This window comes from Eulemur rufifrons, chromosome 17 (genome assembly GCF_041146395.1).
Source record: "Eulemur rufifrons isolate Redbay chromosome 17, OSU_ERuf_1, whole genome shotgun sequence".
NCBI lineage: Eukaryota > Metazoa > Chordata > Mammalia > Primates > Lemuridae > Eulemur > Eulemur rufifrons.
In genome coordinates, this window is record NC_090999.1 from 45,634,337 (window position 1) to 45,650,521 (window position 16,185).

General features: G+C 36.6%; 1 protein-coding gene across 1 annotated transcript; it reads left to right on the plus strand.

The window, feature by feature from the left end:
* Positions 1 to 887: 887 nt before the first annotated feature.
* On the plus strand, positions 888 to 15,769 carry CENPH (centromere protein H). The gene is made up of 9 exons (XM_069492729.1): positions 888 to 1,021; positions 3,302 to 3,357; positions 5,597 to 5,645; positions 6,056 to 6,130; positions 7,990 to 8,046; positions 11,788 to 11,851; positions 12,188 to 12,239; positions 13,365 to 13,528; positions 15,677 to 15,769. The coding sequence occupies exons 1-9, from the start codon at positions 888 to 890 to the stop codon at positions 15,767 to 15,769; spliced, it is 744 nt and encodes a 247-aa protein (XP_069348830.1).
* Positions 15,770 to 16,185: the final 416 nt, after the last annotated feature.

A 16,185-nucleotide genomic window follows, 5' to 3' on the forward strand; every position in this document is an offset into this window, starting at 1 on the left:
ATTTAAATAGACTTAGGGTATACAAGTGGTTTTTATATGGGTGAATTGCAGATTACTTAATGTGGAAGGCTTTCCCAATTTTTCATTTGCCCTTTGTCTTTTGCAGAAATAATAAGTTTTCATACTATCAAATCTATTTTTTCTGTAGCTGCTTTTGGATTTTCAGTCTTAAGATCAACTCCATCCCAAAACCATGAATGTTTTCTAAAATTCTATCTTAATTTTTCCCATTTAGATCTATAATCTTTGATTAAACTTTCTATATGTGGTAGGGTTCTTACTTCCCAGAAAGATACCCATTTATGTCAGTACTTTTGGGGGCTGTGGGTAGCCCTGAACCTGGCTATTCTTTTCTCCGCTAAGCGAGTAGTATGGGCCGCATTGGCTCATATCAAAAGTCAAGTAACCCTCCAATATTTATCTTTACCAGCCCGCTAGGCACACTCATTTTCCAAGGTCACGAACGGGAAGCGGGTGCCAAGGTGGATCGACAAACAGCTGTCCCAGCGGTCCCCTGTCCCAGCGCCTAGGCTGAATGACCATTTAGATCTGGAATTTTCCTGCCCAGGATGCTGTTCCTGGGAGCCGGGGATTGTCCCAAACGTCCACAGCCCAGCCCCTAACTAAGCATTCGGTAACTGATGTTTAATGAAAGTTCTTCAAACTTTTCACTAGTCGTCCGTAACGATTTTAACCCGTAGAGCCAGGACGAAAGAGTAGGGCGGTAACCCTGACAACCGAAGGACGAGGCGGAAAGGGTGGGGCCCTGGGCGGAAGGGGCGGGCCCCTTGGACATCTCCCCGGCTTCAATTTAGCGGCGGGAAAGCAGACCGCTTCTGAACTGCCTCTGCCTTCCCTGAGTGGTGTAGCCCTTCGCCCTACTAGCGATGGAGAAGCAGCCCGAGGAAGAAGGCGCCCCCGAGCCCTCGGGCTTCGCAGGGGCAGGCGAGGCAGGCGGGCCGCCTCAGGTCGCGGGCGCCCAGGAGGCGCGCAGCGATGATCGCATGACCCTGCTGCTCAGGTAGTTCCCTCTGGCCGCCTTGGCAGGAGCAAGTGGGCGTGGCGGCCCTGAGTTCTGCTGTTTGCTCTGAAGGGCCAGGATTGGAGATAGGACTCGATCGCTTACTGGCTCCCTGACTGCATCATTGACTTAAACTCCCTAAGCCCTTTTTTCGTCTGCGAAAAAAGAGAGAAAAATGACACCCTCCTGGCAGAGACGCTGTGCGGGTTAAATGAGGCACTCTAGGAAAATGTTTAGCACAGTGCCAGGGGACCTTAGGAAGTCCTTGGGAGCGGTAATTTTCCCTCCCATTCTTTCCCCCTCACGCCCTGGGGTTCTGGTTTTCAGGCCGGAAGAGCAGGGCCTCCAAGTCAGAGCTACTGCAGGAAGGGTGCCCCGCCCATGTCTTTTACCGCTATCACCCATTGTAATCCTGAAGCTTGGGTGGTTATGTATTCCACTAAGGGGACGTTGTTTATGCTTTTCTACTAATCATTTGCTAGGGAAGATTTGATGAGAAGAGAAATCAATCTTATAAACTAGGTAGCAAACTCAGGCTCTGGACCAAGTCTGTCCTACTGCTTATTTTTGTGTGACCACGAACGCTAAGAATAGATTTGTTTAAATGGGGCGGGGTGTGGGGCGGAAGAACATAAGAATATTCCATAACACCTGAAAACTATATGAAATTCGAATTTCATTGTCTGCAAAGTTTTATTGGGACACAACTTTACTACTACAGGGCGAAGTTGAGTAGTTACATTAACTGCCATGTGAGTTGTATTTAACTCCACGCTCGTTTTGAGCCCGGGGCCTCTAGAAGCATATGAAACTCATAGGTCTCTTTACGTTGAGAGCCGTGTGGTGCACAGGCAACTCTCGCTGCCCTGCTGTAGCATACATGTTACGTGATGGGTGGCCCCCTGGGCAAAGCCATGCTGTTGGTTCGTGAAAATCTTGTTGTTCTTATAGTTACAATTAATATTGAAAATTTAATTGCATACAACTCATGCACAGAAAACAATAAAAAATAAATTTTTCGTTAAATTAGAGAGAATTGTTTTGTTTTTGAAATTTTTATTCTATTTTCATAATAAAACACCGTGGCCCCCAGGAAAAATTTTTTTTCTGATGTGGCAGTCAGTATGTTAAAACAGAGACCATATGACTCACAAAGCCTAAAAAATTTGTTCTCTGGTCCTTTGCAGAAAAAAGTTTGCGAACCTCTGTGAGAAATCATCACAAGATTGTTTCTGTGGTTCTTCAGCAAAAAAAAAAAAAAAAAATGGAAAAAAGAGAAATCATCACAAGAGGGTTTTTTTTTTTTTTTAAGACTTGGGACTATTGGCCTTGGCTAATAATAAACCTCACAACCTCACTTTAAAAATTTCTTTCTGCCTACAATATAAAATATTTAAATAGTAAAGGTATAAGATCTTTTCCATTGCAGCTAAAAAGGAACTATTCTATAAGAATGCTAGCCTACTTAATCTCTAAGAAATTACTGTTTTCATTTGAAATTTTGAAACATAAGGAACTTGCCTTGAAGTTTTAGAAATTTGCCTAATGTTTCTTAGCTACTTAAATAGATCCTTAGAGTCACAAGGCAAACAGTTTCAGAATTATGAAACTATCATGCAAATGTGAAATATTTTGTAAATACAACTTAATGAACAACTGAGAAACTATATGAATTCCTGATCTATCCAAGGATTATCTTTGTTATTTTTCTGTATCTCCTGATACAATTTGTGTTGTGTTGTGTTTTGTTTTGTTTTGTTTGAGACACAGTCTCACTGTATTGCTGGGGCTAGAGTACAGTGGGGTCATTATAGCTCACTGCAACCATGAACTCCTGGGCCCAAACAGTCCTCCTGCCTTAGCCTGCCAAGTAGCTGGAACTATAGGTAGGCACTGCCATGCCCGACCACAGTCTGTGTTTGTAACTAATTATAGTGTTTTGGGGTTGAATTGTTTTGATCTATTTCTTCTTTGTATAGCAGCCCCATTTCAGTCGGGCCTATTAAGAACAAATTTAAAAACCAATTTTTAACTTTTCCTCATAGATGCAGTTTTCCCACTGTATTTCATCTTGTGTCTCCTCTGAGGCCTCAAAGTTCTTTATGCCCATTTTAAATAAAATTAGGTGCAACTTGAAGACTTTAATGCTATGAGTTTTTTTATACTCATTTTGTTATATCAGCTTCTGAAAAAAATGAGTCCGTTTGTCCATAAATATGGTAATGAGTAAAACCTCAATGGATAAATATATGACTTTCTATTCTCTTTATCTGTTTTCAGGTTGAGAGCACAGACAAAACAACAACTCTTAGAATATAAATCGATGGTTGATACAAGTGAGTATTTTCATTTTCAGATAAGGTTTTGTGAGTGATGAATAGTGCTTTAGGGAAAAGAAAATCAATTTTACCAAAAAATGTTTATATAGATTCTAGTGTAGCAAAATAGGTAAAGAAAGAAACATGCAGATAATTATGAAGTATGGTAAGTGTGATGAAGGAAATAATGGTGTGATAAGAGGGAGGGGCTCCTTTAGATGGGGACAGCTTCTCTGAGAAGATATCTTAGAGTTGAGATCCAAGTGAAAGGAAAGAATTTGCCTTCTCATATAGACTTTGTTTACCCTGTATAGATAATTCCATTTTTAAGGAATTCTGACATCTGAAAACTTGGGTAGAATACTTTTATAATAGTTCACACTGTAGAGTCTCTATACCTAAAGGAGAGGACAGATTTAAAGCAAGCCATAGGGAGTTTAGTGGTACTTTTTGGAAGAAGGTATTTAGCTAAAATTGATTCTTGTACCATTTTTTAAAAAAATATTACTGAGACTTCATTGGTGAGAGGATTTTTTTTTTTTTCAACAATAAAGATATCTATTTTCAGAGTACAATTTGATGAGTTTTATCTGGGCGTGGTGGTGCAAGCCTCTAGTCTCAGTTGCTTGGAAAGCTGAGGCAGGAGGATTGCCTTGAGCTTAGGAGTTGGAGACCAGCCTTGACAACAACATAGCAAGACCCTATCTCTAAAAAAGTAAAAAAACAATTTAATGAGTTTTGACAAATGTATACATGAGTGTAACCACCACCATAAAGTATGATGGTATGATTTCCATCATACCAAAATGTTCCTTTATTCACCATCAGTCCCCACACTTAGCCCAGCAACCACCGATTTGTTTTCTGTTACTAGAGATTTGTCTTCTAGAGTTGTGTTGTCCAGTACCATATAGCCACTAGCCACATGTGGCTTTTTAAAGCTAACTAAAATTAAGTAAAACTTAAAATTAAGTTCTTTAGTTGCATTAGTGACATATCAAATGCTTAAAAACCACATGGGGTTAGTGGCCACCCTATTGGCAAGCATAAATATGAAACATTTCCATCATCACAGAAAGTTCTGGTCTCTTTTCTATTCCATTAAGGTATTTGTCTATCCTTACTCCAGTACCACACTGTCTTGATAACTGTAGCTTTGTAGTAAGTCCTGATATCAGCTGCTAGTAAGTGCCCCAACTATGTTCTCCTTTGTCAAAATTCTTTTGGCTATTTTAGGTCCTTTGCATTTCTACATACATTTGAAAATTGACTTGTCAATTTCTACAGGAAAAAAGCTTGATAGAATTTTGACTAGGATTTGATTTGGATTTATAGATCAATCAAAACTGTTATATTAGCAGTACTGATTCTCCTAATACATGTACATGGTATATATACTCATTTCAGTATTAAATGGTATTTAATGAAGAGGTCATATACATATTTTGTTAAATTTATCCTTAAGTATTTCATGCTTTTGAATGTCATTGTTCATAATAATTTTTAAAATTTTAATATTCAATTGCTTGTTGCTAATATGTGGACCTACAATTGACTTTTTGACATTATTTTGTTCATTTTTGACTCCATTTTATTTTTGTCATTTTAAGACTGTTCTGATCTATATAGTAACCACTAGTTCCACGTGACTATTGAACACTTGAAATGTGGTTAATCCTTATTGAGATGGGCTGTAAATGTAAAATACTCACAGAAGAAAACAATGTGGAATACTTCATTAGTAGTTTGAAATTGATTATATGTTGAAATAATATGTTGGATCTATTTAGTTAAATAACTATATTAAAATTAATTTCACTTATTTCTGTTCTATAATGTGGAAACAACTTTTTTTTTGGTGCCATGACTCAGATATGAGCTGAGAAACAACATTTTAAAGTATATATTTTATATTCATGGCTTATATATATTTCTTTTGGATGGTGCTGTTCTAAAATGTTACTAACTCCAGGCTGAGCATGGTGGCTCACACCTCTAATCCCAGAACTTTGGGAGGCTAAGGTGGGTGAATTGCTTGAGTGAGACCCTGTCTCTACTAAAAATTTTTTTAAAAAATTAGACTGGCATGTTAACCTATAGTTCCAGCTACTCAGGAGGCTGAGACAGGAGGATCATTTGAGCCCAGGAGTTGGAGGTTACAGTTAGCTATGATTGGGCCACTGCACTCCAGCCTGGGTGACAGCAAGACCTTGTCTCAAAAAAAAGTTACTAACTTAAAAAAATTATTTATTTGTAGATGAAGAAAAAACTCCAGAACAAATCAAGCAAGACAAGCAAATCGAAGCGTATGTCCTATTTTTAAATTTTATTTTTGGTCTTTACTAATATTTAATCATTTTCTATGTAACATTGTCTTTTTCCTTTCTATTATTTTTCCCAATCATTTGTCATGCATGTATTGGGGAAGTCGTTGATTTGGGATGGAGACTTACAGGTACATGAGTGATCCCGCTAGGACTTTCTGGCATCCCCCCTTACAAGATACTGAGCAAAGTAGCTCAGGAGGCATGTTTACCAAGTGTGTAAATGTATGTCAGTATGGTTGCAGAATGGGCTGAGGAGAAATGCAGACACTTGTAGAATACTTTTATTTAGATGTGTTTTAATTATTTTCAAAGGCTTACTTTATACATTTATTTTAATAATGAGTTTTTCTGATATTGCTGAAATTCTTGTGTTCATGCTTCTTTGATAGTAGAATTGAAGACCTGGAAAATGAAATTGAAGAGGTAAAAATTGCTTTTGAAATGAAAAATCTTGCGTTAGACAGGTAATTATTACATTTTAAATATAAGAATTATGAACTAAAGCAAAATGGGTCTGGACAAGGTAGAGAGAATTTTTTTAAGGAGGCTAACTGAATTAGTCAAATGAAATGATGATTAATGGTCACACAAATTTTGAACCCTGAGAAAACAGTTATATTACAGATGTTCCTCAACTTATGATGGGAATATGTCCCTATATACCCATCATAAATTGAAAATATCATAAGTCAAAAACACATTTAATCCACCTAACCAGAAACAACATAAACAAGAAAAAAATTGAAAAAATGAAAAAAAATAAATAGAAAAAAAACAAACCAAAAAATACACCTAACCTACCGAACATCATAGCTTAGCCTAGCCTGACTTAAGGGTGCTCAGAATACTTAACATTAGCCTACAGTTGGGCAAAATTATCTCACACAAAGGCTATTTTATAATGAAGTGTTGAGTATCTCATGTAATTTATTGAATACTGTACTGAAAATGAAAAACAAACTGTATGGCTATGCAAAGTGTAGTTTCCACTGAATGTGTATCACTTTTGCACAATAGTAAAGTCAAACCATCATAAGTAGGAGACTATAATCATTAATATATTCATTTAGAGAAGTTACATAGGACAGAGTTAATAAGGAAACTTTAATCAAGACAGTAGAAGTATGAGGTTAAATCCCCTTTGGTGTTTGAGAGAATTACATGGACTCATTTATGCCAGTAACTATTAATCTGGTAAAAGAATTGTCATTGGGTTTAAATATATTTTTAATTATAGGTTTCACATTTGTATTTTATAATGCATTCAACAAATATTTGAGTATTTACTGTATTCTAATCCTTGTGCTAAGGGCCAGTTTACAGCTATTAATAAGACAAACAGGCCGGGCGTGGTGGCTCACGTAATCCTAGCACTCTGGGAGGCCGAGGAGAGTGGATCGTTTGAGCTCAGGAATTCGAGACCAGCCTGAGCAAGAGTGAGACCCCGTCTCTACTAAAAAATAGAAAGAAATTATATGGATACCTAAAAATATATATAGAAAAATTAGCCAGGCCTGGTGGCACATGCCTGTAGTCCCAGCTGCTCGGGAGGCTGAGGCAGTAGGATCACTTGAGCCCAGGAGTTTGAGGTTGCTGTGAGCGAGGCTGACGCCATGGCACTCTAGCCCTGGTAACAGAGTGAGACTCTGTCTCAAAAAAAAAAAAAGACAAACATTGTCTCTTATGGACATGTGATTTGAATAGTTAAAACTGTTTCATTTGCTTCTAGTGGTAAGCTTTTTCCCTTTACCTCATGTGCTGACTTATTATTTTGATCATATTTTTTTAACTAAGCTGACTTCAGAGCTATTAAGATATTTCCTTTTAATGAGTCAAATTTTTTACACATGGCAGAAAGGAAGAAATAACTATCATTGCTGAGTTAATTATCTTTTTATTATTACTTATTAGCCATTTGAATTTAAAGTAATTTATATTAGGATATTTTAAAGTTTACAGTCAAGTATGGCTTTGGATTCCCTAAGTCTTTCCATTTCAGGCCATCCTGATCTCTTTAGTGTCTTAATGCTTCCCCCAGCCCTGCACCAAGGTGGATAGCTTAGAAAGCTCGCCCACCCAGCTCAGGCTAGGTTTCAGGTCCACTTGGCCTCTCATCCTGGCAGTGTACAACCATGTGCAACAGTCATATCCATCTTGGTGTTGCTTCTTATTTCTATGATTTACTTCTCAAAGTATTTCCCGTACAGTACTGTTTAAAAACCTACTTATGTTATACTTAAAGGGAAATGTCATGTTTAAAATTCTTTTTAATGTACCATCACCGTTACCCGTGTTTTAAAATGCAAACTTTTCCCTCTCACAGGATGCGGCTTTCAACTGTACTTAAAAGAGACCTTGAGAAAATTAACTTCAAGACCAGGTATGATATTTTTCCCCAGGATTTGGTAAGGATGGGAATAAGAAAGGAGATCTGTATAATGACTTAAGTTTTGTAAAATTTTTTAAAGTTAACTGTTAATGCCAACCACCTTTATCTGGGGAATAAGAAAAGGGATCAAATTTTTGTAGGCTGTCCCCAGAATTATAACAGCTTTTATAGTCCTGTTGACAGCTTGTTCCATATGGATTATAACTGTAAGAAGCAGGAGGTTTTGTACAGAAGATGAGAAAAGTTTAAAGGAAGATTCTGAAAGTTAACTATTATTCGGTGTTTATTATAAACCAGGAACAATCTTATCTCATTTAATCCAAGAACAACCCAGTGAAATAAGAGGTATAGTCTTCATTTTTCACTGGTAGAAATGAGCTTGTTCAGATTAAACAATTTGCCAGGGAATATAAAAGAAAGACGCTGGCAGTCAGGTCCTCTATAACCTGGTCCTAAGTATCTGGCCTCAGGGGCCTTACCAGTGATCTTATCTCCCAGAGCTCTAGAAATCCTATAATAAAATAGGCCCTTCCCATGAGCACCAGAAAAGTTCCAAGATGTATCTGGGTACTTCTATCTGGGTATCTTAGCCCAGACTGATATGCATTCTTCTCACATTCCAGCTAACTCCAGGATTACATAAATGCTAAAATCCAAATATGGGTACTTATAACTATTGCTCCCTCATAAAAGGAGAATTTAAAACATTCTTGAGTTAAAGGGATGGAGTCAGGACAGATTCATCACATTGATACCCAAGGATAGCAGAAAGGTCAAATAGGCCGAAGTAGTGCCATAGCATGTTTTAAAATTTAGAAGTGTTTTTTAAAAATTTAATTGGGACTCTATTAGGCTGAGGTGGCTCCAGTGCCTTGGATTCCTATGTAAGCCTGACATAAACCGTAAAACGAAATTTAAGCTTAACCAATCAGAAACTACCAACTAACCTCTCACTGGGGGCTTTTGCACTTTAACCAACCAAATATATTTTCTTTGTCTTGCTTCTGTGAACACCTTATTTAAAAAAGTTTCCTCTCTTGCCTCCTGCTGTGAAGCACTGAACTGCTTGCAGTCTGTTGTTGCCTGACACGTAGAATCACCGTCTGTGCAAATAACTTTGTTAAATTTTAGAGTCTAAATTTATCTTTTAACTCAACCAAATATAGCTGTAACTAGTAGAAAAATGAATTCAGCTCTCCCAAGTTTGTGCAAAGATTCCCCTTTTGGGTCTTCCAATGAGTTCTTTCTATGATGTTTTTCACACCTGGTTGATCATCAGAATAATTGGTATTATCACAATGATCACATTGCTGGTCCTATCCCAGTCTTCCGAATTAGAATCTTTGAAGATGAGGGGCTAGGAATCCATATTTAACACATTGACTGCCGCACTAGAAAAAAAATTTTTTTCCTTGGGGCCACGGTGTTTGATTATGAAAATAGAATAAAAACTTCAAAAACAAAATAATCCTTTCTAATTTAATGAAAAATTCATTATTTTTTATTGTTTTCTGTATGTGAGTTATATGCAATTAAATTGTTAATATTAATTGTAACAATAAGAACATTAATAAGTAAGATTTTCACAAACCAACTGCAGGGTTTTGCCCGGGGGGGGGGGGGCGGGGGGACACCCATCACGTAACATGTATGCTACAGCAGGGCAGTGTGAGTTGCCTGCGTACCATGGCTGCCAAGATAAAGAGACATGTGAGTTACATGTGCTTCGTGAGGCCCTGGGCGAGGCCCTGGGCTCAAAACTAACGTGAGTTAAATACAACTCACATGGCGGTTAATGTGTTAACAAGCCTCCCAAGTGACTGTAGCACTCTGAAGTATCAGAGCCACTGCTTTGTCTAGTCGTATTCCATGCCCTTTTGCTCCAGCCATACCAGACTATTTCATCTAGGTCTGTGGTCCCCAACCCTGGGGCTGTGGTCTGGTACCAGGCTGTGGCCTGTTAGGAAACAGGCCCTGCATCACTGCCTGAGCTCTGCCTCCCCCCTCCCTTCACCCCCCACCACCCTGTCTATGGAAAAATTGTCTTCCATGAAACTTAGGAACTGGGCCACAGAGCAGGTGAGTGGTGGGCGAGTCAGTGAACGTTCATCTGTGTTTATGGCTGCTCCTCATCACTCACATCACTGTCTGAGGTGTCACCCCCGCGCCCCCACTCCTATGGAAAAATTGTCTTTCATGAATCTGGTCCCTGGTACCAAACAGTTGTAGACTGCTGATCTAGGTAATTACTTCACATCCTTTAAGACTCAAGGGTTTTTGGCCAGGCGCAGTAGTTCATGCCTGTAATCCTAGCACTTTGGGAGGCCGAGGAGGGAGGATTGCTTGAGGCCCGGAGTTCTAGATAAGCCTGAGAAACATAGAGAGACCCTGTCTCTACAAAAAAAAAAATTAGCCAGGTGTAGTGGAATGTACCTATAGTCCCAGCTACTCAGGAGGCAGAAGCAGGATGATCTGAGCTCAGGAATTCAAGGCTGCAGTAAGCTATGATTAGGCACTGCACTCCAGCCTGGGCTGCAGAGTGAGACCCTGTCTCTAAAAAAAAAAAAAAAAAAAAAGACTCAGGTTTTCCTTGTTCCACCCCATGCATAACTCTGGTTCATATTTGTTACTGCACTTTACTATGGTTGTGGATTTACTTTTGTCCTCCCCCAGATTCTTTCCTCTTTGAAAATAAGTGTGTACTGTGTTTTATTCTATTTTACATTCTTGGTGGCTGACATAGTTCTTAGCACGGAGTACTCAGAAATACATGCTGAAGAAAGATTCTATTCCATCTTCTATTCTGTTCTGTTCTATATGCTATTATAATGTCATTATACATTTGTCCAAACCCATAAAATATACACAACCAAGAATGAACTCTAATGTAAACTATGGATTTTGCGTGGTAATGGGGTATCAGTATAGGTTCATGGATGTTTAAATAAAAAATCCCCCACTCTGCTGGAGGATGTTGATAATGATGAAGGCTATGCAGGGGCATCTAATAGGGGAAATCTCTGTATCTTCTGTTTAATTTTGGTATGAATGTAAAATTGTTCTAAAAAATAAAATCAATTTTTAAAAAAGCAACCAGTTATCAAGTTATTAGGTTTTTCTTCCCTAAATATGAAATTTTTTTTTTAAATTTTTTGAGACAGAGTCTTATTCTGTTGCCCCTACTAGAGTGCCAATGGTATCAGCCTTGCTCACAGCAACATCAAACTCCTGGGCTCCAGTGATCCTTTTCCCTCAGCCTCCTGAGTAGCTGGAACTACAGGTGCACACCACAATGCCCGGCTATTTTTTCTATTTTTAGTAGAGATGGGGTCTCACTCTTGCTCAGGCTGGTCTTAAACTACTGACTTCAAGCAATCCTCTCACCTTGGCCTCCCAGAGTGCTAGGATTATAAGCGTGAGCCACTGCGCCTGGCTAAAATATGAAATTTTTAAAAAATGTTCTTACATTCTTTTTTTTTTTCACATTCTTTAATTTGATATTTTTCATTGTGACCAAAAATTTTTCTAAAGAACTATATCTCTAATTTTAACAAAAATTTAGTTTACATCAAACTTTTCCAGATATATTTTGTTAAACTATGACTTTATATTAAAGTATACAGTGGATTTAATGAAAGTAAATTTGTATTAATTGATCCTTTCATTGATGAGTTATTTTTAACTGAGGTTGCTAAATAACCTTAATGAATCATATTTTTGTTTCCTTTGCAGTGTGCTCATGGATAACATGAAACAAATATTAAATCTGAATAAGTTAATAATGAAATCACAGCAGGTAAACTTGCATATTAGGCTGCATATGTATTCCCATGATTTCAGTAACAACTTCTTGTTGGAAACTATATTGTATATGACTAAATAGGATTGGCCAAAGGAACTGGTATGATTAGAATTCACTGTCTTAAAGTTTTCTCTTTTTTTCATAACTACATTATTTCTGACTGATTTTGCAAATTATCTACTTATAATTTAAGCTACTGTCTTTTCCCTTTTGTGTGGAAATAGAGGAATTGAAAACTGGAGCTTGAGAAAACATGAACTAATAGATGTGATTTAAGTATTACAGATTTGTTAAGTACAGTATGTGCTTTAATTTTTTTTTTAATCACAGGAATCTTGGGATTTAGAGAAAAAACTGCTTGATGTTAGAAAGAAGAGATTGCGTATGTAGAACACTTTTTTTTTTTTTTGTAGAACACATTTTCACCTACTTTAGAGACTGATAAGGCCAGATCTCTTAGCCACTGAGAAATTTCCTAATTTTCAATATTTCTTAAAATTTTGGAAATTGTAATTTAAAAGTAGGATATAAAATGCATTTTGCCCTATTTATTCTCATTGTTTTAAAGCTTTAAATCACAAAATTAATATATTCTCAGTGGGAGCAAATAAAATGATACAGAAAATTACAATGCAAAAGGCATGCCTTCTTCCTGTTTGGTATACACCAGTTTGGTATATATATCATTCCAGACCTTTTTCCATGCCCATATAAACATTTATATATACATAATTTGAAAATGATCAGTTTATACATGTGGTTCTCCAGCCTTTTCACTTAATTTATGATGATACGAGATGGCTTTTTGCATTGAAACTACTGAAATGTTTATTTCAAAAGTAATACAGACAGTACAAGCATGGTTTTTATTATTAAACATTACACAGATTTGCCTGTTACAAGTAATCTCAGAGTCAGAAGTCGTTTTGGTTATCTCATTTAATCACCCTTTCCATGTTTCACTTTGTCCATTGCATTCCAGCCTACTTTTGATACATTAATGTCAGGGAACAAGCCCCTGAAACGTACTCATTTATAGTTTCAAATAGTTCAATTCTTAGACCATTTCAGGAAATATAAAAAACAGTTTATGTTTATCCCTAGAGAAGGGAATCTTTCTTTCCATTTAAAATCTATCTTGTTTATATGTCATTTTGTAATTAAAGGAGAAAAGGTATTTTTTTATATTTACATGTATCTTTTGCCTATGCTTTTGACAACTCAAAAAAGCCCTCTTTTACATGATGCCACTTCAAACATTTTGTACATGGCTATCATTGTCATACATAAATACCTTGAGTGTTTCACTAAGAGCATTGCTAATAGTATTGTTATTTTGTACCAGGGAAGTCATTTTCAGATCAAAATAAAACTGCAGGCTAAAGTTCTGCTTGTTAAAAAATTGCTCTTGACTAAAATAACCAGGAAATGTTCTGCTTTGTAATTTTTCAAGATTCTTGTTTGTAGAGTTATCATATATGATATAGTGTTTATTTTACCCTAATAGAATTAAAACAAGCTTCAGAAAGTAAGCTTTCAGAAATACAGACTGAAAAGAACAAACAGAAAAATGATTTGGACAATATGGAAAATTCAGACAAGATAAAGACCATACAACAAAACCTACAGAAGGAGATACACATTACTACAGTTATTCAACATGTGTTCCAGGTAACACTTATTTAAATTAGGAAGTAAGGTAAAGAACTTCTTTTTAAATGATTGATTCTATTACAGTATTGACTTACTTTCAGCTAGTCTTTGATCCTGATAAAATAATTTAATGCTGAATATTGATCTAGTTATATGTATCTGGAATCCATGTATATTTAATGTTTAAGGCCTTAACTTTCTTTATGGCTAGACCTTAGGCATTTATAAATGGAATGATATTTTTTTGCATCTCTGTGGAAGCAGAATTTTTTTTACAACTCTGTGGTGTAAGTTGGGAGGTCAAGGGAGATGTGAATGGGAGTGACGAGAATGTAGGGTTAAGAACCTGACTGCTACTTAATAGTTGCAAGCTGACCTTGAGCAAATCATTTACCTTTTCTAAGCATCAGTTTCCTTGTTTAAAAAAAGTAGTTGTTAGAACTAAAAAAGATAATCCATGTTAATCTGTTCAGCATAGTATCTGGTCCAAGTAACTTCTTAATAATTCTTGGTAGTTACTATCATGTCAATTTTCTAATTACATATTCTGCTGGGCATGGTGGCTTACACCTGCAATCCCAGCACTCTGGGAGGCCAAGGCGGGAGTTTGAGACCAGCCTGAGCAAGAGCAACAGAAAACTTAGGCGTTTTGGCATGAACCTGTAATTCCAGCTGCCTGGGAGGCTGAGGCAGAAGGATTACTCGAGCCCAGGAGTTTGAGGTTGCCATGAGCTATGATAACGCCACTGCACTCCAACCAGGGTGACAGAGTGAGACTCTGTCTCAAAAAAAAAAAAAAAAAATTACATATTCCTTTATTCTAGAGGCATTTTATTACTTTTGAATTGTAAAATTCTCTGGGACTGTTGAGATGAAATATTAAAATTACCAGCTTTCAGTTATGTAAGATATACAGTTAAACACTATTATATATTAAGCAAATGCTGATTTGTAAAACATGAGATCTTGCATGCAACCATAAGACATTCTTTTACCTGCTGGTCTTTTACCTGCTTTTTAGTAGCAGTGGGTGATTGGATTAGGAATGACCACATCCAGAGGCTAAGTGGAAGATTGAATCATGAGTACAGAATCATTTTACTTTTCCTTGGCACATGTTCATCCTGCTTTGAGGCTTCTATTATTCTTCCTTTCTTGATTTTTCTTTCATAGCTTATAAATTAGCGTTAATTTTGATTTAATGAATTCATTGCTTTGCTAAATGGAACACAGCTTTGGCCAATTTTATGGGTGCTCTTTCTTCCTAAGATTGGCCTTTAGGGATTCAGTCATGTTTGAATGCTTACTTCCACCTGGCTTTGCAAATTTGGATATATATACACTAGCCCTTCCATTCACTTATAGCAAGAATGTGCCTTATATAGATCAAAGTTCTTAATGTTTTTATACATAACAATACAACACATATTCTAAAATCTGTTTTAACATTATTTCAATCAGTAACTCAGTATCATTGAACCATAGTTTTTCAAAGGTTATAACCAGAATTTTTATTAATTATGACTCTAATCATTCCTCCATTATCTACCACAAAAATAATCTTCACCTTTTTCAGGGTATTAAGACTTTGCCAGGGCTGAGAACTGAGCTATTCTTTTACCTCTTGAAAATAGGGCATATAACACTTAAATTAGTGTTTTTTACCATGGAAGTGCAAAATGAACTGAATCACAGCTGCAGTCTTTTTTCTCTAATCTAGGATAGCATTGCAAGTATCCTTCACAAGTAAAACCTATCCATGGGAACTGATGAAGCATATAAAAATTTTTGTAAACATTGTAAATATTACCTGGCATTATGGTGATCAAGACAGAAGCCTCATTAAAAGTGGAAATGAAGATAGAATTATGTATTACTTTTTTTTGAGACAGAGTCTCACTCAGTCGCCCTGGGTAGAGTGCAGTGGCATCATCATAGCTCACTGCAAACTCAAACTCCTGAGTTCAAGCGATCATCCTGCCTTGGCCTCCCGAAGTGCTGGGATTACAGGTGTGAGCCACTACGCCTGGCCAAAATGTATTATTTTTTTTTCCTCATGATCACAGAGCTATATGCCTAGTAAATGCTAAATATTTGATAAGATCAGTGAAAAAGGATTTTTTAAAATATACATATAAATTTAATTAAAAAAATTTTTAATTACAGAACCTCATTTTGGGAAGTAAAGTCAATTGGGCAGAGGATTCAGCATTTAAGGAAACTGTTCTGCAGCTTGAGAAGAATCTCACAACGCTCTAATAAGAATTCTATTTTGACATATTTCATTTTTGTCTTCAATATGTAATTTAATAGCAAATTCCAAGTGAAATGTATTTTCAGTGTCTTTGGAAGTATTCTAAAACTGCAAATTTTTTTAGCTTTAGTTACATTCTACTATGGAATCTATGGTTTTAAATATGATAATTAAAGTGACTGGCATACTCTAAAAGAATCTGAAAATCTTAGCCTTGAAATGGTCCAGAAAGACATCTGATCTAGCTTTCCATTGAATACGGACATTTCGTCTACATTTCTGGCAGTCTCAACTTTTAACTGGAATACTTCTGTGCATTTGTTTGTCAACCATAATTTTAGAAAAGCATATCCAAAGGGTTGTTTGTAGTGGGATTGGGAATGACCTTTTGCTTTTTCTATAGTGTGCATTACTATTTTTT

What these genes read in the sequence shown, in the direction of transcription:
- CENPH (XM_069492729.1), top strand. Translation starts at nt 888, where the DNA reads ATGGAGAAGCAGCCCGAGGAAGAAGGCGCCCCCGAGCCCTCGGGCTTC. An exon ending in TAAATCGATGGTTGATACAA is followed by an intron (nt 3,358 to 5,596) that starts GTGAGTATTTTC and finishes ATTTATTTGTAG; the next exon opens with ATGAAGAAAAAACTCCAGAA. An exon ending in CAAGACAAGCAAATCGAAGC is followed by an intron (nt 5,646 to 6,055) that starts GTATGTCCTATT and finishes CTTCTTTGATAG; the next exon opens with TAGAATTGAAGACCTGGAAA.